Below are 24,595 nucleotides of genomic sequence, written 5' to 3' on the forward strand. Positions count from 1 at the left end.
CAAAGAAACACACACTAAAAGCAAAGGTAAAGTCCAGGTCAAGTGCGAAATAAGAACCGTTTATTTGATGAAAACCTGGCACATATATACAAGGCGATAGAAAGAAGGGAAGTGTGAACCTGCACAAAGTACTCGAAAGGAGAGCAACCATCTGCGTCTTATCGTCAATTCTGGCCTTGTAAACTTTCTAAATTTTCCTGTAAAAAATTTTTTATCGTATGTGACATCTATTGATGGCCCGCTAGCACAGATGTCTGTCTGCTCGACAACACCACTGTTGTATCGTGATCTAAAGAAACGGGGCAAAGAGAAATTATGAAAGCTTTCACGAAGCGCAAGCTTGGCGAAGGCGTGTGTTCTGCCCGTACAACTTTGGACGATGCTCCTCCTGATCGCTTGAATTGTAAAACAGCGCCCTTGAAAAGTGTAAAATTGTTTTCAATGGCAATTCCTGCATTTGAAAAATACTGAGAGAACTTGCTTAACGGACATCGAATTTTGTCAATATTAAATAGCAAGGTTGTGACTGATAATGCAATAAAAGATCTCAATTCAGACAATCGAGGTTACCGTGAGCATAAATACGCATGGATGCAAATGGTAAGCTACTGTTAACTGTTCTTTCTAAGTCTCACCTGGAGTGAAATCTATTTTGGCAGCGCATGGCGTAAGCTAGTTTCAGAAAATTCAGTTAGCCTGAGGTTCTTGAGTACACCATATAGTATCAAAGTATTTTAAGCATGAAGTCTGCAGGCAGCAACTAAATGATTATCTTGAGATTTTCAAACAGAATTGAGAGTACTCGCTTCAGCAGTGTCAAGGGTTATAAGACAATATTTAGGTTCACATATATTTCATCCGTCGGTAAACACTACGTAAACAGGGTGGCTAGTTTTTCACTAACGGAGAGGATACTAGAACCTTAGAAGAATGCTAAAATTCTTAATTCATAAATAAGAAGATCACAATAACTTGAAGAATTACAGGCTGATCAGATTTCTCTCCGTCGTTACAAGTTATTTACAAATGTTACAAAAGATTTTGGACAGGCTACCTAATAATCTACCACATTCATACAATCAATCAGTTATAGAGAAATGCTCAAAATACAGCTAATCATTTTACATAGCTAGCATTATTTACGTGAAGGCATTTGATTTCGTAGAAACACTAGTAGTCATGCAGACACTGCATAATCAGAGCGTCGACAAAGCGTATATAAACATCTTGCAAGAAGTCTCCAGAGTGTCAACAACCACCATAAAGAAGCGACAGAGTACCAATCAAGGAGGGTGTAAGACAAGGGGATATAATCTCCCCAATACTATTTACCACGTGCTTAGAGGAGGTTTTCAGTGGCCTAGAACGAGAAGAGTTAGGGATAAGAGTCAATAGAGTGTGCCTTAGTAACCTACGATTGGCTGATTACGATGCATTGCTAAGTAACTCAGGGGAAGAATTGCAACTCATGATTATAGAGTTCAACAAGGAGAGCAGAAAGGTAGGTCCTAAATTAATCTGCAGAAAACGAAAGTAATGTATAGCAACTTCCGAAGAGAGCAGTGCTTTGAGATAGGTAATACTGCACTTGAATTTGCAAAAGATTGCTTCTACTTAGGGCAATAAATAACTACGGAGCCAAACCACGAGACTGATCTTGCTAGAAGCATAAGAATAGAGTGTATCACATTCGGAAAACACCCTCAAATCACGAGTGGTAGAGTGCCACTATCCCTTGAGGGCAAGGTATATACCAGCGGCATCTCGCCGGTACTTGCATACGTAGCAGAAACCTGGAAGCTTACTAAAAAGGTTAGGCTTAAATTGAGGACGACGCAGTGAGCGATGGAAACGAAAATGATAGCTGTAACCTTAAGAGACAAGAAATTAGCACAGTGGAACAGGAAGCAAACCAGGGTTAAGGATATCATAGTTAAAATAAAAAAGAATAGGACATGGGCTGGTCATGTAGTGCGTAGGCAGGACAACCGCTGGTTATTAAGAATATCTGACAGGATTCGAGAGAAGGCAAGTGGGAGACAGAACGTTAGGTGGGCAGATGAGATTAGAAAGTTTGTGGGTATAAAATGGCAGCAGCACGCACACGACCGAGTTCACTGGCGGAACATGGGAAAGGCCTTTGTCCTGCAGTAGGTGCAGCCAGGCTGATGACGATGATGACGATGACCACGTGAAGCGGAGCACAGCTTTAAAATTTCCTAAACCACCCAGAGGTCGACATTCGGTTGTGGTGGGGAAATTGCGCATAAGTGTATGATGGACACGGTCATGATAATTTCTCAAAAAGGTGCCATTAGGCGAAGTTAGACGCGTTTGATTATCGAAACCGTGGCGATCGCTTCTTTTTGATCTCCCCTTCACTATACCCTTCATGGTATCCTCTCCCAAGCCACTCTGCCCTCACGCTGAGCACCCCTCCCATGTTCCTCCTAGTATCGCGTGGCATACGTCATCGCTGACGCGGTGCTCGAAACACCGTCTACTTCCGGTTGCCGCGACTACGTCCGCTGACTCTGTCAGTTGCGTCGCAGCTGCGTTCTTGTTGGCGAACCATGGTCGTGCCTACACGATTATGGATCCTACGCTGCGCTATCGCAAAACACTCGGGTTTAGTTATCGAAGTTACGATACGGACTGCAGTAGCTGAGTCATCAGCGGGCGCACGGACATGGGCTGCATGACGACCAAGAAGTAGAGCGGACTGCTACTTGCACACTGAGCGGAAGTCCTAGGCTCTTGATCGACCAATCACAGCATATTTTGATCACCGCGTGAGAGGTATTCCAATGACGCGTCACGCGAAGGCGAGAAAGGCCTGGAAAGAAGGAAAATTTATTTCTTGGAATTTGTGGGGCTTTGCTGGCTCGTAGCGTTGCCACATGAAGAATTGTTGATCCAGACGACTTTCTGGACACGATGCGCGCCTTTGCTTGAAACGTTTAAAAAACATCAGGGGTGGTTGGGCGGTCCCTGATAGAATGAAAATTGAGGGCATGTATCAGTAAGTAGCGGTCATCACAAACATTCTTGCAAAATTTTCGAAAGCCACATTGAAGACCTGAGATATCATCCCGCAGCAAGCATAGTTTTACGCGTAGTCAAATTGCAAACCCTAAGCATGAAAGGAAACTTGAAAGTATAATAAATTGAAATAAGCATTACAGGAGGGCGTCTTTGATAGAGTGCAGAAAAAAGAAGCCACTGATTGAAAATTTCTAAATTATCTCGGAATTCGGAAACTCGGAATTGATATCATCAACTAGAATTTGTACGCTTTTGAGCAAACGAAATATGCACGTGATCAACGAACGAGATCATAAACCAGCGAAATGCCTTCTACCGCAAAAAGCACATCACTCAAGCATGAAAATAGGTCAGCTAAGATAACTGACTATTCTATATCTATGTTATTTTTTTTTACTTTTCTCGACTGCCTTTTCGACATATATCATGTAGTTAAACTACAAAATAAAAATATGGCCGAAGGAAAGTACAAAAAAGTGACAAATGTGATAAACAAGTTACCTACAAAAGTCTCCCTATATGTCTTGAATTGTCGAGCAATGAAGGAAGGTATGAAATACTGAAAAGAAAAGTCTAACGGAGTGCTCATGTAAGAAAGGCACTCGTTGTGAAAACTGCATTTGAGAAAACCAGAACCCAACAAGCTGCTTCATTAACATGAAAAACGACCCTACGCGGTTCACCGCATCTGCAGTGAGGCCAGCTGCAGATGCGCTAGTCTACCCTGCATCGACTTCACCAGCATACAAAGACACCACAAAAACGCAAGACGTTCTCGCAAGACGACGCAGATTTCCCAGCAGCACAGATTGCGTGAAGCACGACGATTTGTGTAACCACGTCCATAACTTCGCATTTTTTTCGTACTATTTTGTTCTCATTTCCGCTTCTTCTCGTTCTATGCATTCTGGGAGAGGCAATCACACATAACTTGGTTAACGTAAACGTCTTTCATATTTCTTTAAGTTTTCCAATATAAGGCGCCGTTTATTAGTAAAAACGTTGATGTCTGCAGAGGCTTCTGCACAGCGGCACCCATGGATTGTCATTCCATTTTAAAATGCATTCACACACACAAAAAAAACGTGATTGATCCCCTTTTTCGGAATCGGTGTCACACGTAAGTGAAACGAGTCCTCGCAGGGATAGTGGAGCATTCACTGTGCATGGTTCACCACAAGGGCGAAGGAATTAACGCTGCAATAACAAACTTCGATGCCACGCGAAAAATATTCAGCTGCTTGAAATTTGCAGCAGCGCGCACCTCAAGCAGTGAGCACACTTGAAAGGAGCATACACAGGATAACAGCGGACAAACAACTGCCGCGATTCTCACACTGTGTGTTAGCAGTGAGCTCCTTTCGTAAACGCAGCCTCAGCAGCGAGCAAGTCGACGTTCACACTCCCTTCACTTGAAAGAAACTTGTGGTGGAAGAAAAAGAAGCCGAATCCCAAAAAAAAGCATGCCCGCGAATGAGCCATCACGCTAGAGAACTTCTATAGCCATTTTGACCACGCCATTCGGAGAAGCACGCGCACAGCAACGCACGGCTGGTGCGGCACGACAACCTTTAGAGAGAGCGTGCCCTACGCGCGGTCGTCGTGCCATCTCGCTACTGATGACCAAAACGCACTGAAGTTTCCTAGCTCTGAAGACCGCCAACGGTACATGATCTATATAAATAGCTGGCCCTTAACGCGTGAAGGGATAATCACTCTGTGGTGTAGTGGTTAGTGTCGCGCGCTGAAGAGCGCGAGGTCGCTGGTTTGATGCCCCACTGCGAAACATTTCCTTCTCGTCTTTTTCCTTTGCAATTATGTATTTAATTATTGTAATAAAAAATAAAAAAGGACTTGTCGCACCTACTTGGCGACGGTTACAACTGTCTGTCTATTTGACTTACAAATATAGAAGTAAAAACAAAATTGCATAGATACAGTGCTACTTAGATAGTACAGCTCAAAAGTTGTTAATTGGGCAGGACAAATACGTAGCTGCCTTGCTTACTTTTAACATTCTGTGCAATCATGTTATTAAATGTTTACGTCATATCCGTGACGGAAATACGTCACCGAGCCATGGTGGACCCCGGCATAAAACACTATCGGGATAAAAAAAGGGGTCAGACAGACGAACAGCGTGTACTCTCTGCCGAAGCGTTCTCTGCCGTTTTCGTCGCCTTTTTACCCGCTTTCATTTTACTGTAATTGTTTTATTGGTTTCTCGGGGACATGAAGTGAAATTGTGGTCCGTTGTTACGCGCTTGCTCAGTACGTCTCGATGCAGTCGGAACACAGAAGAACAAAACAAAAAGGATTCTGTTTCAATGTTGTCATTGCGCATGTGTGGTGCTTAGGTAAGAAACAAAGTTCTGTCTTTAAATCGCGGTGCGTTTATGGCCTTGCAGGTACGTGGGCGCATGCACATTGCAACACAAACGTAGTTTGCGGTTGTGATTTAAAATTGTGCGATCGTTACTTTAAAATTGCAGGAGAAAAAAAGCAGAATCTAAGAACGCGGTCTTTACTGTGTGAAAGAATTTTCTTTCATTGATCGTGAGAGGAAGACTTGCCATCTTGCAGACAAAGCAGAGTTTACATCGCTTCCGGTTGAAAATCCTCAATAAGCCTTTATTGTGATGTTTGAAGCGAGAATATAAATTTAGTTGTTTTTTTAAATACCCTATGTTGCTTAGTTACTGAGTCAATCATCGTTTTGTACTTGCTTTGTTTTAAAAGTACACTATGCTAATGTTTGAAACAAAGATCGCAGTATCCATACATGTTTACGAGGCGCCACAAAAGAATGTCGAAAAAAGGAGGTAGAAAAAAGGTCCAGAATTTCGCCATACAATAGGCATAAAACAGAACGAAGTGTTCAACAAGACAGCGAAGACGACAGAAGTTTACTGAGTACTAATATAAGCTATGATCAATAGATTACAAGCACTGAGCAAGGAGACTCACATGTTTGCTATGTCAATACCACAGTTATCAATAAGCAAGCACTTTATTATAATGCCGTATGATTGAATATCGGCTACGCAATGATGTTCTCCTCGAGGACAACTTTATTACCACGACACTCGTGCACCTTGTATAGATGTTCATTCTTCTCTTAGCTACATTTTACGTGCACGCCACTACTGGCTAACGTCCAGCCATCGTTGCTTTGCACATACTTCGCGTTTTTTCCATACTTCACACGCTTCGCGATTTCGGCAGCGCATCAAGCAGAAGCACCACTGGCGGAATCTTACACAGACCATCACGCAGCACATCGATACTTGCACAGCCAACCAACGCCACGAAAATTCCCCCAAGAAATCAGCCGGTCTACTTCAGCGTCTCGCACGTTTCACATTGGTCTTCATAGCTTTACTCGGTCCATTTCTGAAGCCTTCTGTCAATATTTACTGGGTTATTGCCTCCAGTGACTACTTCACCAGGTAGAGCGAAACCCAATTTGTTGAGCAAGCAACTGCTCCTGACGTGGCTAAATATTTTATGAAGAAAATTGTTCTCAGGCATATTGTGGCTTAGCTGTCGTCATGACAGAGTGTGGTACCAGGTTTACGGTATAAGTGCTCCAAGATATTCTGTGACTGAGTGGTACGAGAAACCGAACAACACCTGAATACTACCCGTAGATTAGTGGTTCAACCGAACGCTTTAAAAAAGTGATTACATATATATTCTTTTGAAGTACATATACAAGTACCACAATTTGTAAGGAATGATCCCAGTTGTCTACAACACTGCTCTTCGGGATCTTCGGGACACTACCACTTTTGGTTCTTTTAGCCTGGTGTGTAGCATTGACGTCAATATGGTGATCAAATTCACGCTGTCACCAACTCCGCCCGACTCGGTTACCCCGAATACAGACGTATTTGTTCCGTGCCGAAGAAGGCGAAAAGCTTCTAGCTTACGTATTTTGTCGCGTAAAAATTGCAGTGCTGGCCGGTACAGCACCACTTGCAGGGCTTTAGCCTACAAGCTGGTCATTCCAGTTTCGGTTGGTACCCGTACACGCCACCAAGGATGCTCAGAAAATTGGTATGCCGGAATTTTGTAACCTACAGCAGTTTTCATTGGCTCAGAGAAGTGAAGTACGAAGTTTTTTCAGTGGACATATCGCACCACACCCGTATATAGAACACGCATTTCTGGTGTTCATGGTTCAAGAAAGCCCCGCCGCTTACAAAAAACTTGCAGCCCCTCTACAGGAATTCTACAGAGCATTAGTCTACCGGGATGCAGAATATATGCAAACAAGTGACGAATTTTCTGTCACTCCTGTCACACCCGCGTAGGCAATGGGTAGAAAGTGTGTGTTTAGAAGAAGTTTATTCTATCATAAGACGCAACAAACCTAAGGAACGAGCGTCTGTACGGCAGGCACAATAACAAACAAAAGACAAAGTACAACATACATAACACATTTAAACAAATGTGTCCAAGTCCATAGGATGTGCATAGTTTACGGTACTAATAACTACATACACTACATACATACACTAATCGCAATATGGACAATATACATGATGATATATGTACAGAATTTACAAGACTTGGTGAAGATGTTAGAAAATATGTACAACAGGTATCAATATTCATAAGAGTTACATAACTTACAGCGTTAGAATAAAGTGCATATATAGAAGAGCTCACACCCATATGGGACATACACAAACACATAAAAATAGTAAACACATACTGATTACATGCACTAATCAGACATTGACCGGTGACCTGGCTATAGGAACCAGGCCAGGTGGAAGACAAATTGAACGCGTCTGTCAACTACGGACAGAAATCGGCACGACCATTGTCGCAGAAATTCTTCCTCTCCAAGGAAGAACAATTCCTGTGACAGAAACGATAAGAGTTCAGAGTAGAGGCGTTCCAGAATCGGAAAGAGAGCACGATGACGATGACCTGCCACATCAGCTTCGCATCTATTACTAAGTAAATACTAAGTAAATGCTAAACACACAGACCTATCACACTTCACTATTTAACACCCACCACCCGGTATATATACACATGTCTTCTTGACCAGCCATTGAGTTCTGGTAGAAAAATTGCTATCCTTCAAAAATTTACCTTTAAACGTATACAGAATACGTGCAAAATTATGGCGGCTGTGAGGAAGCCATAAATTACACACATCTCTTATTTTGCACTTGCCTAATGTGCAACGATCTTTTAATTAGAGATGTTTATATCTGATATCAGTTGCATGACGCTGCAGAATAGCTTCAGCTTTTCTGCAGACATTCTCGGGACTAGGGTGCCTGGTGGGTGACTGATGGGTGATTGAAAGGTAAACCTATTTAGTTATTTTTATGGAATATGTCATGAACGAGAATATATAAATATATTCGTATCTCATATATACATCCACACATGTACTCACAGGGAATCAAACCTACGACCTTCACAGGGAATCGAACCTGTGACCGTCGAATAACGAACATGTTATTCGAAGGTCACAGGTTCGATTCCTGCTCACAGTAAGTTATTTTTTTCACCCACTTTTCTTTCTTCTTATTTACATGACATTGGTTTTAATAACTTCTCTTATACAATCCTTGCATTATTGTCTGTTAGATCTCATATATATATATATATATATATATATATATATATATATATATATATATATATATATATATATATATATATATATATATATATATATATATATATGCAGGCATGGTGGTTGAGTGGCCGTAGCGTTGCATATAGTCTAGTAGATCCTCCGTGAGCGGCCACAACGTGGTTTATTTCGACGTTTCGGCCTAGAGTCTGGCCTTCATCAGGAATCCTGATGAAGGCCAGACTCTAGGCCGAAACGTCGAAATAAACCACGTTGTGACCGCTCACGGAGGATCTACTAGACTATATATATATATATATATATATATATATATATATATATATATATATATTGTTTCTTTAGATAGAATCGTAGATCATTCACGAGGTGAATGATGACGAGCTGGGCGAAGCACCAACCAACGCACGCACGACACACGGGCGGATGTTCAGACGGATGAACGGACTGATGGACGCTTTGCCCTACTCATCAACAATTACTCCATGGATATGTGGTGACACTGTTTTTATTGACATTTAGTGCAATTTTATGACCTTGAAAACTGGCTACTATGACGACATGGGACGACACGAAACGCACGACCCATGACGTAAGGAGCTTCCGCCCTCAAAAAAAAATGCACCAGATGCACATTGTCCCCTCTACAAGATGCGCTGTGAGTTTTCACAGCTCTTCTCTAGAAACCATGACCAAGTGCAGTGTGGTCCTGTGGCCTTCAGTGATAAACGAACACCTTACCTGCGCAGTAAATAACCGACGGCTACTTTACGTCACCGTGTTTGTTCCTCGCACTTTTTTCTGTCGCTACTTTATTGAGAAGCACGCAGTCGCACCTCCTTGGAGCTGATCACGTCACAAAACGGGGAAAGAGGACGGATTTTCGCCAGCAGACGAAAGTCTTGCCACGTTGAGATCAATGCTACTAGTAATGAGTCCACGTTATAATGAAGCTTGCTTGGCGGGCCCATTGGGAAGTATGGAACCCGGACTGCAGCCACGGTATCGTATTGTGCCACAGGGCTGGCTTTGTAAGCGGTATACACATGGGGAAGCAAATTTTAGACATTCTGTACTCTGAGACGTGGTCCGCGCTGAGCATTGCTGATAGTCTTGTTAAACTGAATACACCAAAAGTGAAAAAAAGAATTGAACGTTGCTGTATAGACTTGAGAGGGGAAAAAACAAATAATTGTAAGCAGTAGAAAAATATTGGTAATGAAATTGCGAAGTTAACCTGGCTGAAAAGGGTCTGAGAGATACAATAGCACAAATAATTCGGCTGTAGTTAGTGTTCATTCGCATTTAGACTTGACAAGGCGCACACACAAAGCCGGAAACAAGAAGAGAAAGATCCTAACAGCACGGGTACCTACTCGCAACAACAGTGTGTTTGAAAGAAAAGCAAGTACATATATATCACCTCCGTTGCACTGCCTAGCTTGTTAAACAGTTAGCAATGTTTTCCTTCCTGTGTCCGTGTTTTTGTGCGCGGCTTCTTCAGTGCAAGGAGGAGAGGCACAAGTACTGCAAGAAGAGAAGTGTGTATACCTGGGCTGATACCTTTCCACTTGTGTCATTCGTCCGGCCGTCTTTCGTATTCGCGAACTCTGCTAAGGTCGCGCTGACGTGCACAGACAAAAGCAGTCGGAAGACGTTAAGGGCCACAGGCCTTCCAGATTCGTCAGCTTTTCCACTACTGTGTAGTTTCTCCAATTTTTTTCTTCAAGTCTAATGATCCTACAATACAAGGTCATTGTGAATTAACGCCTGAAGTGTTACCTGATTTGCTTATATTATTTTCCTGCTGCTCCCTATTATCTATAAACTATAATTGATAATGTATACGCAATCGATGATTTTCATAGTCAGGTGTGTTACGGAATTCTGTTTGGTTGGGAAAAAACATAGTGGTATAAAACAAAAAAAAGCCGACCAAGGTTAAATGCGCAAATTAGGTTTGGGGGCCACAAACGGGAGCTTTATCCATAACAAGGCTTCCGTGTAGTGCACTGAAACGTATATGTTTTTAAAATTTCTAGCAATCCACCTTGTTCTGCTTTCTTGCTTTAATCCACAATAAGTGGTCGAATGGGAACATATAGTAGCGGCTAACGTGTTTTTCGTGTAGCCAGCTTTTATTTTATTTGTGAAGTTGGCTGCTGCCATAAATTTCATACTACCACACACTCCTTAAAAAAATATATGATTAGGAAAACAGGGTGCCACTTACTGAGACTGTCTTCGTAGACGAGCGTGAACGACTTCCAGCCCTTCGCGTCGAGGAGTCCCTTGATTGCCGATCCTAGGTGGGCACGCCGAGGCGACAGTCGGATTGAGATGGAGGACGAGTCACCGCCGCCGTCTCCGTCAGTGCTGGCGTCGCCGTCGCTGATGCCGCTTCCAGGCGCACGAGTAACGAGGTGGGGGACGCGTGATCGCTTGCACGCGGCATCCACGGCAGCTGAACCGGGGCCCGAACTCGGTCCCACGATGGCCATCACACCCATCGACAGGAGCTTGCAAGCTGCAGAGAATAAAGGCGAAAGACGTTTGAGTTACTAGGGACTTGTATGAATGCAAGCACCAGGTGGTTAAAGTTATGTTGTGCAGAAAGACAACGCATAGGTCCCACTATGCCTTGGTCCATATATCTGTCCTTTATTTCATCTATCTATCTATCTATCTATCTATCTATCTATCTATCTATCTATCTATCTATCTATCTATCTATCTATCTATCTATCTATCTATCTATCTAGCAGCCTACGACTTTAACTCTCCTGGCCGTTTCGATAATGACATCGATACCCAAATTGGTATGACATAACATGAGTGAGTGAGTCAGTGAGGACAACTTTATTGTGGTCTAGTACAGACGCTGATGCCGCCACGCGTCACCCAGCTACTCCCACATGAATGTATGACGAGCAAAAGTGACAAGTCATAACATAAAAATCAAGACATATATGTCATGAATATCTTGATTTACATTTCATGGCCTTTCTTATATTGCGATGGTTTCGTTCATATGACATGTTGCAAAAGTGGTATGGTGTGACATGAATACATGGCGAACACAAGTGGCGGGCCCTAACGTGCAAATCATGACATGCTTCTCATGTAGGTCATGACTACACGCCACACTCATGGCGCACTCGCCGTCGTTTCGCTAGCTTCACATAAACCAAATTTGGTGTTTTGTGACAATATTAGATGAACAAGATATATGACTGGTGCAAACATGATAAACATAACTAGCGTGTCATCTAAGAACACGACAACATACCACGCTCATAATGCGCTCGCGGCTGTTTTGCTGGCTTCACATATACAAAATTAAGTAATAAGTGACGTGAATGGACTGCAAAGGTAAATAACACGTCCAAACGTGATAATAATGAGGTGCGTGTCATGTAAAACATGACTACATGCTACGCTCATAGCGTGCTCGTGGCCATTTTACTAGCTTCACATATACCAAACTTGGTACCACGTGATGTGAATAGACGACGAAGGTAAATGACACGTTCAATCATGACAACCGTCAGATGGAAGTCATGTACAGCACAATTTACATCCGCCTCGTAACGTTGTACTGACGTTAAAGTGACATATGAACCTTCCTCATTCGTGCTTCGCGTATCATTGATTCCCACTGCACGTCGGATGTGCGATTTTTTTAGCAAAGCAAGAGTCACGTCCGTTACGTGGTAGCTAGTCTAGTTTGAGCGCAATCGGCGTGCAAGGCTCATCGGTCCGTTCTTTGCCGTGAGACATCGGTAGTATTTTGACGTGTTCAGTGAGCTCCAGGGCTACGCCTCAGGTGCAAAGTGACGATGAGTGAGCAGCGATGACGTCGACAGGTTTAGTGTTGTCATCGCGGTGTCTATAGATGTGGTGCCGTATGGCGACGACGCCTGGCTGTCTAGCAACGGTTGCACTTGCTTTGTTTTGCTTGGTTTGTGCAGCGCGATTGTGTGAATCCTGGATTTTCGTTTGCCGCTTCACAGGATAACTAATGGAGTCTTGAGCACCACTGTGAATATTTGAAGCTACTGTCATCGCGAACGAGCATCACGCAGGCAGCGTTCATATGTCTCACCAGCCAGTGTTGCCAAAGCGTGCGCCTTCATCAGCTTCGTCGTCGCTCTGTCCGGTGTTGAGTTGAGTTTATTTACCACGTTCAGTTGTACAGTAAGTGAATGGGACAGGCACAAAAGACCTGTATAAGAACAACCTGATGACAAAGCCCAATATTTCCATGATCACTGGGGCAACAAAACGGCAAAAACGAAGTAAAGCACAAGGCAGTTTAAGCCAGCAATGTACACGCTTTGCATCGAAACAAAAAGATATACAAGCTTGTACAAACCAGAAACACACATGCTATACAATGGAAGAAATAAGTATGCAAACATAAAATAATACTACACATATAAAATAACAAAACAAATTTTAAAAAATAAGTATTACAGAGCGTGCGAACATCTTCTCATGTAATTCCTAATTTATTTAGTGTATTCGGCGAGCAATAACGCAAAGTCTCAAAACCACAATTTGTGCGCGGTCTTGGCATATGCTAATGTTCAGAGTGCCGATTTAGGCGGGTCGAAAGATTTGATTGTAGGTTAGCTGAACAACGTATATAGCCGCGACCTCTTATGGTAATATATCTAAAAGAGATTACTAAAAACATCGTAGAGCAGGGTTAATTTGGTTTAGGTGGATAGTAATAATACTGCTAAAGAGACAATCGAACAGAAAATGATCAGAAATGATAGATCTGAAAATCGCCGAAATTCCTTATTCCTCAGTATTTGCATCGTTTGTGCACGCAGGTGACGTCGGCGACGACAAAGGGAAAGTGGGAGTCGAAGGCATGCTTATACTTGTGCACGCCGAGCAGACGAAGTGTCGACTGGAAATCGCGTTCCGATATCGTGTGGCCACGTAATCATATAGGGCGTGACCACGGTAGGTGACCCCTTGGCAGCGCTTGAGGCGCTGAAAATTGGCGGGCTTAGCACTCGTTTTGAATCAGGTTCAGTACTAGTCAATATTAAACATAACTTATTTGTCCCCCTTTGTAATGTTAGTACCAAATCGTATATGGAATCGATAATTACACGCGGTGATGCAAAAGACGTGACATGCGCCAAGTGAATGTCACTGCTCCTTTAATGAAACAACATTGCCATCTATCCCCGAATATGACCACACTGCAGTGAGAGCAGTGACTTGCGATCTACCGATAATATAATCACATTTGCCAATTGCTTTTCAATTACCCTAATGAGCTCGGCGCCACCGTTTCTACGACTTACAGATCTAAACGCCTAATTGGGCGCTAACTAGGCCTTCCAAACACCGTGAGGCAAATGCGATTTCCCTTTGAATGGATAGCGATTCGATTACCTCTGGCTACCAAAACACGTATGTAGAGGTTGAGAACCGCCACAATACAGATAAATTGCTATGGAGAGCCTGAGCCTCTCTTAATATTTTGAAACGATAGCACTACGTATTTCGATGTGCAATACAACAACTACCGTTTTTTAATGCAGACAAAAGGCAAAACAAATCAAGTATTAGAAATGTTGTTCAGTCGTGGTCACAACGCGGTGTTGTCAATTATTCATTGCTCTGTAATTATGGTGCATCCTTAGAATTAGTGAAATAATTTTTCCAGTAAATGTAGACATAACTCGCGCCTATTGTGAGTCTAATAAAGTTGTTTCACTGGATCCAATGACTGTCCATGAATAACAGTGTTTTACACTCATTATATTAGCTTTGAGTATCGCGTTTGAAAAGGAAATCGCAGCATATCCACGGAGTAAATGACGATGAGAGGGAGGAAGCGTCCATCCGTCTGTCTGTCTACTCTGTCTGTCTGCGACGGGCGGACAGACGCTTCGCCCCACTCATCATTCAATCCGTGGATATGCTGTGAGTTTTTATACTAAAGCCACTGACGACGTGTAATGACATTATTTACGAAGACAGATACACACAACGCCGTCTTGTGAGAAATTCCTAAAACTAATTAGAAGTAGCTGCTACTACTGCGAGAGACCAACAACATAAGAAGCTTCGCCCCTAAAATACGTAGACGGACAGAGAAAATACACGAAATGCGTCATCCTGTAAGAAAAGAGCAAGAACGACAAAATTAGGTATTTATGGGCAACGGGTTGTGCAGCTTCCTAACGGCGAATTATTTATCTACATTATATAATTGGCGGTTCTCAGTGCTTAGCAACTTCAGCACATATTGGTCATCTGTAGTGAAAGGTTGCATAATTCGCGCTTTGGCGCGCTCTAAAGATCGTCGCTTTACCTATTGTGACGCGCACGCGCCTCCTCAGGGTGCAGTATCGTGAGCACGCCTTTACCTGATTCTGGCGCTTTGTATGCCTTATGCTTCCACCACAAGTTTGCTTTGAAGGTACAGTGGTTAACAAGATCCTGAAGGTCACTTCGCTGGCTGCCACGACCGCGTTTACCAAAGGAGCACACTGCTGACACACGAAGTAAGAAGTCGAGCTGTGAAAGTGTTTATTCCACCATCGTCCTCCCTCTCTTCTCTCTCTCTCTCTCTCTCTCTCTGTGTGTATGTATATATGTATATATATATATGTTCTATGCGTGCGTGCTTTGTGCTTGAGGTGCGTGCTGCGAAATTCAAGCTGCTTGCTATTCTCCTTTCATATTACAATGTGTGGCTGTGGCATTCATTTCTTCGATGTTGCTATGAAAGAACGCTCAATAAGCACTCAACTGCGTCTGTGGAGACGCGTTTTACTTTCATGTTATACCAATTTTGACAAAAAGAGATCAGGCGTGTTTCTTTTTTTATGTAGGACCACTTATTTATAGATGTCATGCAAGGAGATGTTGACGCATCGACCGAGTGCCGACCACTATTTTTTTCCTTCTTTCTGCTGACCCGCCGGTCGCGGGACCAAAGCTCGGCTGCGGCGGCTGCATTTTCGATGAAGGCGAAAGTGCTGTAGGCCCGTGTGCTCAGATTTGGGTGCACGTAAAGAACACAAGGTGGTCGAACTTTCCGGAGCCTTCTACTACGGCGTCTCTCATAATCACATGGTGGTATTAGGATGTTAGACCCCACATATAGAATCAAATAATTTTTTACTTCCACTGCATAGCCTATTGAAACAGAGTATTTGTGGTATAATCAGCCTCATCTCTGTAAAATTTAGTTAAAACAAAATGAAACCTTAAACTAACACAATAGTAGTTTGCGCTGACAAACTTAACATGCTCCAATAAGCTGCTATACTATATATCTCCATGACCATGAGGTATAACCCTAAACATAAGCAGTGAACTAAAACGCACACACGACACCCACACCCAAACACAAAGACTGTACATTAGATATCTCTTGCGTACCTAAAGAAACGGCCTATATACAAACACCCTATATACAACGCACTTTAGGTGCTTTATAGTAATATAGCTACGTAAACAGAACCGGTCGACTCCTTGTCCGTAAAGTTTTCGGAAGCACACCATTGTAACCGCGCTAATTTTTATACTCAAAGGCTACCATGATTTAGACAGCAAACGTACACATTTTCAAATAGCTCGAGCTTCATTTAATTTCACTTTATTGTTGCGACCCTTTCCCTTTGAACCACTGCGTATTTTATCTTCCCACTGTCAGAACGAAGCAAGTTCGCCTGTCGGAGATGCGGAAACTGGATGGACCCTTCGCGAACTAGTTCAAGGTAGGCAGTTTTCACAAAAAAAAAAAAACTCTTCAAAGGTTTTGATGCTTCTGCGTTTGTGGCATGGCATTTCTTTTTCAGCTGAAGTTCCCTGCTGAAGACAGAGAAAGGGACAACACAAGTGGAGGGCTGCCCCGTAGCGGTAGTCTACAGGCTTTGGTACTCGGCTGCTGACCAGCAGGTCGCGAGACCGAATCCCGGCTGCGGCGGCTGCATTTTCGATGGAAGCGAAAATGCTGTAGGTCCATGTGCTGAGATTTGGGCGCACCTTGAAGAACCCCAGGTGGTCGAAATTTCCAGAGCCCTCCACTACGGCGTCTCTCATAATCGTATGGTGGTTTTGGGACGTTAAACTCCACATATCAATCAATCAATCAACAAGTGGAGGGCTACACGCTCGAAACAGCGATCTCAAAACTCGAAGAAAACGCGCACAAGAAAATATGTGCTGCCGAAGCATGACTCGTTGCCAAGGCTCGATAAAACAAAGTTAACCGCAACGAACAAACCGAGACGCTGCGTTTCCGAAGGAGAGAAAAAGACAAAGAAAAGCGTTTCTGCGGATGTTCCGCCAAGATTGCGTGGTCGCGGAATCTCATCAGGCCATCCGCATGCTGCGCTGCTACAGCCGCAGATCGATGGCGCCTAGGCGCAGAATAATAAAAAGGAGGCCTCGGAAAGCGTGAAGTCGGTGAGTTGTTGAAGCACCCCTGAACAACTCAAGAAAATAAAGCGAACATATTTGATCAGCAAGATCCTTACGCGACAGCCTCATTTGAACATCAAAAAATAGCGCATAAAATTGCACTGAATAGACGTCAACGGCTCAAGTGTCGAGTATATCTGCGAATTCGGCATATGGCAAAAGCTATGAGATGAATCAGAAGAAATACTTAAAAATAAATGTCACCCTCACTGATATGAATATTTATTTTTTTCCTCGTGTCACGTGATTCTGTGTGTCGAACACGCAATAGCCCTTAATTTCTTTATGCTTACAGGTGTTCGCTTTTGCAAGGCAGTTAATAAAAATACAGGCTGCGTGGATTATTGTTTTCTCGGCCCTAAATTAGAGTTGCTGACTCCAGCTTCTTTCGCTCTTCCTTGGGGCTTGTGCTTCATGTTCTACTTCTCTGTTTTCAGCCGATAATACAGAATGAAATTAGGAGATGAGCGTGCAAATAAGATATGTGGTGATAAGTGGAAGGTAGAAGTACTTAGTGCGGTGTATGCTGTTGCTGCAAGGCCATTTGTAGACGAAAAGTAAAAAAAAAAACACATGGTTACAAACATTCAAGACAAGTCAGTGGCTTCAAGTAATGATTTTTCCCGCTGAGTTACGTTTCACTCAGATCACAGGCTGCTACGTGTATTGCAAACACGACTATATTTTTATACCAATCCACTAAACAAAACTATATTAGCTGTCTAAATAAAATGCTTTAACACGATAATGCAATATCCAAGGGCTTACGTTTGAAAACATCAATAAGATTATAAGGGACGCCGCAATTGAAAGCTGCAGAATTTTCAACCATCTCGTGCTCTTTAATGGACACTGACATCACAGAGAACACAGCCAGATTTATCAAAATATAAGCGGGGTCGTTAAAACAGAAGTTGCTGGGCCAGTGAAATGCTCGGAAAAGTAGAACCATGAGCGCAAAGATAGGCAAAAAAAGCATGCTGTGCACCGCTTCCTAAATGTAAAACAGAGGATGTTGATATTAGTGCTGCTTTAGAAATTTACCATTTCATTCTGGGAATCTACAGGGTCATCAGCGGAGCTGACGGGCGTGTACTCCCGCTTCTGCTGTCCTGGTAGTTATTTATAAGCATGCTGATTCTCGGGCGTTCACACACTCAGTGTCCACCAACAAAATAGAACGCTAGTTGACTATCAGTGAACATAAAAAACAATAACAAAACACTCAAAATAGACAAGCGAGAAAATGAGAGAAGCCGGAAGACTGCCGCTACTCACAACTCATGGTTTTCGTCCCACTCACCTAGTTTGAATACACTTCCATGGTGTTGCGCCAACGGTACATTGCATTAAAACCGTAAAGCAAACAGATAAAAAACAAATATCAGTCACAGCTGCCGTTTTCTTTACTTCTTGGCCTTCATCGCATGCTGCATTTCATAGGGGCTGGTTTAATAAGTATTTAAATAGGTTGATGTGATATATTTTCACTGCTTTTAGCCACACCCACTCTTTATTTTCTGTATTACACTGTGCAGGATAATTTAAATACTTTATTGTTTTGAATTGCGGCTTGTTTCACGCATGAGAGTCCCGACTACAATGAGATCGAATTTCGATAATAAAACCTGCCATTCCGTGAGTATTTTGCTTGCAACGCATACCTTTTTTGTTTCTGTAAAGAACTATACCCCGGCACACGATACGTTTCATGTCATTTGCAGCAAATGACAATCAAAACTGATGTCATAGCAGTCTTGCATTCGTGGTCTACACGGCGATGTGAAATGACATTCGAAATTCATGTCAACGCTTATCGGCAACCTGCTGTGATAACGAAAATTTACATAACATTGTACGGCTACTTCAAATTTACTGCTACGTGATAAAGGGGCATCATTACGAAAAATCCTCATATATATCAAAAGTAAGACTAACTTAAAGCTGCTCACAACTTGCAGTCAACAATATTTGGAACCAGGACAACATTCATGAATTTTCGACTGCGATGAACGACAATCAGTGCAAACGAGCATTAATTGTTCATTCAGCTGCGGCTAAAGAAGCACCATAACCGACTGAAGCACCTCAAGCTCGCCATTGAAATAAAATATCACAGAGGACGAGGTGATTGGAGCTGCATGCGCCAACATACCAATTCGTTTACGTTGGCTGCGCATCAAGCTTCAATTTTGTCGGCAATTAGCAGATAACTGTGGTGCTTCCTTAAAAATTGGCTTCAAAATATTCTCCCTAAATGAGTGTGCTACGCGTGCATGTGAATTCCGCTACAGCGAGTCTAGTCGGAGCCTGGAAAAGAATAACGCTATACAAAGTGCTATCACTATCACGTTGCGTACAATAAAATGTGGCCGAAAAGTAAACAACAAACTTTCATTAACATCCTAATATCGACTACAGTTGCTTTAAGATGTCGGTGTCGTAATCTCTTGCGTAGCGCCTGTTGATGGAGTACACATGTCACGCTTCCATTAGTTCAGTGAACAAATTCAACGGACGATTGTCATTCCCTGTGCTCGCGTAGCAGTAACAAAAATGACATTAACGCCCAATGACATTCGAAACGAATGCCATGAAAAGTGCTGTGTAACAGAGATATTACTGACTTTTGAATGGGCTTACCAAAAGCTCATTAAAAAAGAAATGGTTGCATAGGGATTGAACTTTGTTCTCGGAAAATAAGGTCATATCACATCCAGGAAAGCTTCGATGGCCAAGTAACTCGTCTTTTGGCAATAGACTCCCTTCCGAATGTCATTGGGTAAGTTACGAAGTCGCTATTTCAGATAGTCAAACACGGAAAATGAAGGGTATGGGCTCGCACTCGTACATTCACAGGGAAGGCAGTGTTCTTGCACACATTGTCGGACGGCTTCAGGAAGGTGGAAAATAGCACGAAGCACCTCTTGTTTTCTCTGCCTGTAATAAGCTACAAAAACTTTGGTATCAGACCTGCGTTGAAGCAAATGACAATGCTGCACCAGGCCAACAGAGACTTTTGAGGATTGCTCTATTAGAGTAGTCTACTCTATTCGCATGTCCTGAGAAAAAAAAAAAGGTACATTGGAAAGCCCGAAACATGTGATGCATTATTCTGCATGTGGGTGCGAACTGATTTTCCGCTGTACTGAAATACTATACAAACAGAAGGACAGCTCTTGGTTTACTTTAAATATGTCTTCTTTTAAGAACGTTGCTGTATGTACAAGTGAGGCTGCGGGGCCCTTGTATTCTTCGGAATTTAAAATTTTTCATGGCTTCATTCGACATGCGCAGCTATCATTTGAACCTTCTTGCACGACACGTTTTTATTGCAATTAGTTTTCTGTATCATTTTCTTTTCTGCTTCCAATGTAATGCACGCGTGCGCCACATCGTGAAAGTATAGGTATGACGAACAGAAATAGTCCTTAGTAGCGTTAGCCCATCTACTGGTCTGCTTTTTCACTCTCGTCAACCATTACCGCTCATTCATTTAATGTCCATCACATTTGCCACCAAACCCGCTCGGACATCGCATCTAAGGCGAACGAACGTGGCGAAGCAGGTGGCAAAGCACAGAGCTTCATTTAGGTTTTGTACGCAGCCTTCATTACGAGCCCACCTTCGGCCGATTCACGACATTAGTTAAAGACGTCTTCGTGCGACGACATGTGTTGACCTCATCGTATGAAGTCATCCGTGCTTTCTTTCGCATCGTTATGGTTCATCCTAACGTCTTTCTCCCTACGTACCGGGAATGGCATGTTCATTGACATTCCTTCAGTAGAACACTTCGTTGCTGCAGGCAACAAAGGCAGTCATGCGGTCATATCCGGGCAACAATTAAATGTCCCCACGTGGAATGACAAATTACCTTAATTGGAGGTCCTATTGCCTTATAAGAAATGGCCGATCACTGACAAGCCCACCATTGAAAGAACGGCAGTTACTGTAAAACGTCATATACAAACAAAAATTGGCCTAGTACCTGCATGTAATCTGCAAATGTCGAAAGATGATAGTCTCGCGTGTGAACAGAGTGAACAAAACATTTATTTGATGTTCTGCGCAAGGAAATCGGTGAATGGTATTCCGGAGGCACTGCGTTAGAGTGCCTCGAGCGTGCAGCGGAGGCGAACGAGCGCGTAAAGTCACGTCACACGTGAGACATGAGCACCATCTCGCAGTTTCTTTTGGAAAACAAAGTGCGTGGCCATCTGCGCCTGTCTCAGAGGTGATAAGGTGTAGAACGCGAGGCGACGTGTAAGTTCCACCACCATCTCGTCGTAGCAAAGCGTTGAAAACACTCCCCTTTCCGTGCAAGCGTTACATGGTAAGCGTAGCGGGATAAGCGCTACGGTCCTCATAATTACATATGTATCCGTTTTCTTATAAGAGATTCATATGCAGAATATATGCGTGTTGTTATGGTGCCCCAGACATGCGCAATAATTGCTTTTTAATTGACAATTGCACAAGCATGAACGCTCAGCCTTGAGCAGCATTGGTGGTCGCTGCGGATGGGGTCGGCCGTTTCAAGTACCCGATGCCGGTAAGAGTGGAAAAACAGACAAATGTACAGACAGACAGATAGACAGAGAGACAAATTTTTTGCGTCGAAGGTCCCCAAGAAAGACTCTCGTCTTTAATTCAATGAACAGCGCAGTTTATGAGATCGCGTTTGTGTACACTGGCCGGCCGCAGCTCTTTCGCGTACGATGTCACCACCTAATTATTGAAGACACAAAAGTTTCACTTATACTAATGCCCAAAGTGCCATAGAGTGATTGCTTGAACGTGTTTTGCGAAGGATATTGTGTGCAGATTTTTTACTCATGGCAAAGAACCAGAAAAGAGCAGGAGATAAAGGAAAGTCAGGGATTTTGACCAGCCTGAAAGAATTGGTATGTCACCCTGCGCGGGGTTAAGGCATGAAAAAGTTTTAAAGGTGAAGGCGGGAAACTCACTATGAAGTTATTGATATCAGTGGGTGATATTGTTAAATACTGGCGCAGCATAGTGCACCTATCTCTATTGTTCTGTTTAGTATTTGAAATGCTATTACACATTGCCTCAAATTGACGTGTTCAGGAGGGGAACTTGTTTTCCACAATGTACCTGATTACCAAACTGAAATTACACTAACCAAATTTAAAATAACTGGTCGTGGGTTTCTCTCACAAATCGACATTTCAGCCGCTGTTGCTGTGCACCACTTTTACTGTTCCTATAGATGAGGTTCACCCAGGCACTCTAAAATCTTGATGGTGTTTATTGATTTCAACGAATCAAGCGAGAAATATTATAATAAAAGGTCCTCTTCACAACCGCTTATGGAAAAAACAAATGTGGGACTAAATTGGTGTTAAAATAATATTTTTTACCCTGACGGGATGCGAAACAGCAGCGTGGGAACGGTGTTGGCGCGGTTGAAACGGGCATCAATTCCGGTGCAGGGAGAATGGTTTGAAGCGAAACATGGTGTAGCGTTTAGTTGACCAAACGTTCGTTTGAAACCCAGACACAAGAGGTAATTTAGGTTTCGTGAAATTTCATCAAAGATAAACTAGCTGGAAGAGTGTTTCCAGTCGACGTGCTCTAGAGCGTTTCTGGCGGTAGAGAAAGTGAAGAGAGAGTGCGTTGCGAACTTGTGCAAAAACCGGCAGCTGCGCGCGTTGCTGCGATCGGGCTGTAGATCAGGAAAAGGGCGACGTCAGCACTCACCTGCGGAGGAAGCGTGAGAGGGTAGCATGACGTCAACGCGCAGCTGTGGCGTGACCCAATTGGGACCGCTCCAACACCTGTGGGGAGAGGAACGCTTGGCAGCGCGTTCGTATGGACGCTCGTAGGTGCGGTGTCACACACGTAAGTTAAAGAGCTGCTTCGCATCTGAAACAGACATCGCGTTACAGAAAGAAGAACAAAAAAGAGCCCATTTTCGGTAGAGTAGCACTGAATGTCTTCTTTCTAAGCCTCTGACGAGGGCTTGCAAGCTTGTCGGCACGTCGGCCCCTTCATCGGTCGAGGGTACTGAAGAACAAGTTTTTTTTTTTTTGGCAGCCATACGACCCACCAAACCATTAGGACGAGATGAAAACTCGTTGGTCAAGTGAAGGCAGGGCTGGAACGAGAAGCTCCGGGCGCTGGCGAAGTACAAAAGAGGAGTTCCATCTGACTTGACAATGCTTCATGGAATCGCAGAAACCGAAAACAAGTAAAGCACCTCCGAAAACATCAACAGAGCACAATACGCATGAGCAGTGAAAGTCAGTCTGAGATCAAAGAGCCTTTTTGCTATATCACAAAAGGGTTAAGTTCATTGCACTCAGGTCGATGGCGTGAGCAAAGCCCGCCCGGACCGTCGACGCTGCCTAGTACGTAGATATCGTTTGTAGGAAAAGTGTAGCTCGATACCCATTACCACGCAGCAAGATCTCATCAAACGAGCACACGGGGCAAAAAGCTTTCCCCAACAATGACTCTCTCATATAATTTTGTGCATACTGAGAAACTTTTCCAACGTCGTTCTTTTTTGAAGTAGTGCTGTGTATTGTGAAGTTACTTGAAATACTGAGCTACTTGAAATATTTCAGTGCGCATAGGTCTAAGGGGCAGTACGTTACGAAGCGCGTTGCCTTCCGAAAGGAAGATGACGACGTAGATACTTGTTATTGTTATAACGCAGCTCAAATCTACAATGAATAAACTATGCTTTGAGGAGGATCCCCTGCACTAATCAACCAGGAGTGGCTAGTTTCGGTATTTTCTTGTAATAACAGCGTGAAAGTTGTACACACGCTTGAGAATGACAAACATTTTGCTTGTATTCTAACAATCTCATTCTGCGCATTCATTGACTTGTGTATAACACATATTCAATCACTTGCGCCAGACAACCAGGGCTGTCTGCCATCGAAAAATTCTGGTAACATCGCAATCAGAACAACAGCCACCGCGATAGTTTAATGTAGACGGCTATTATGAAATATATCCATGGGGTAAGAGAATTTAGATAAATCCTAGTTTTGGGAAACCCGGAAATGTCGAGGCAGTCATCATACGCAGGTAAAAAGCAGGTCGGAGGTAGGGCAATGATAAAATGATATCAAGAATGTTTTTGTTTCAGAATTTGCATTCAGGAGATCAATAAGCAGAGGAAGTATTTACTGTCGCCACTTCAGAGCGCGAGCTGGAAAAACGCGATGACATGCCCATGACTGCAGGTCACCTTCAGGTGAAGCTGACTCGACGCCGGAAGCTACCTGCATAGATCATTGATGCACGCAATGGAAACGCAGGCTTCCATAAGAGAATCGAAGTCTTTTTTACTGGACTAATGCCACACACAGCACCTGATGGTGCTAAAATGCGCGAGCAACTTGTACATAGTACTTTCATTACTTTTTTAAACTAGGAACGCGCACCGGATTCAGAGAATTAATTTGAAGACCAGTGAGAGGC

At 43.1% G+C, this 24,595-nt stretch overlaps 1 protein-coding gene across 1 annotated transcript in view; it reads right to left on the minus strand.

Moving 5' to 3' along the window:
- LOC119184742 (glutamate receptor ionotropic, kainate 2) overlaps nt 1-24,595 on the minus strand; it is a 197,196-nt gene that overhangs the window by 61,474 nt on the left and 111,127 nt on the right. Inside the window, exon 3 of the mRNA XM_075895843.1 lies at nt 10,902-11,195. Coding sequence (XP_075751958.1) covers nt 10,902-11,195 — 294 coding nt within the window. The remainder of the gene's footprint in view (nt 1-10,901; nt 11,196-24,595) is intronic.

Source organism: Rhipicephalus microplus, chromosome 5, assembly GCF_043290135.1.
Source record: "Rhipicephalus microplus isolate Deutch F79 chromosome 5, USDA_Rmic, whole genome shotgun sequence".
Lineage (NCBI taxonomy): Eukaryota > Metazoa > Arthropoda > Arachnida > Ixodida > Ixodidae > Rhipicephalus > Rhipicephalus microplus.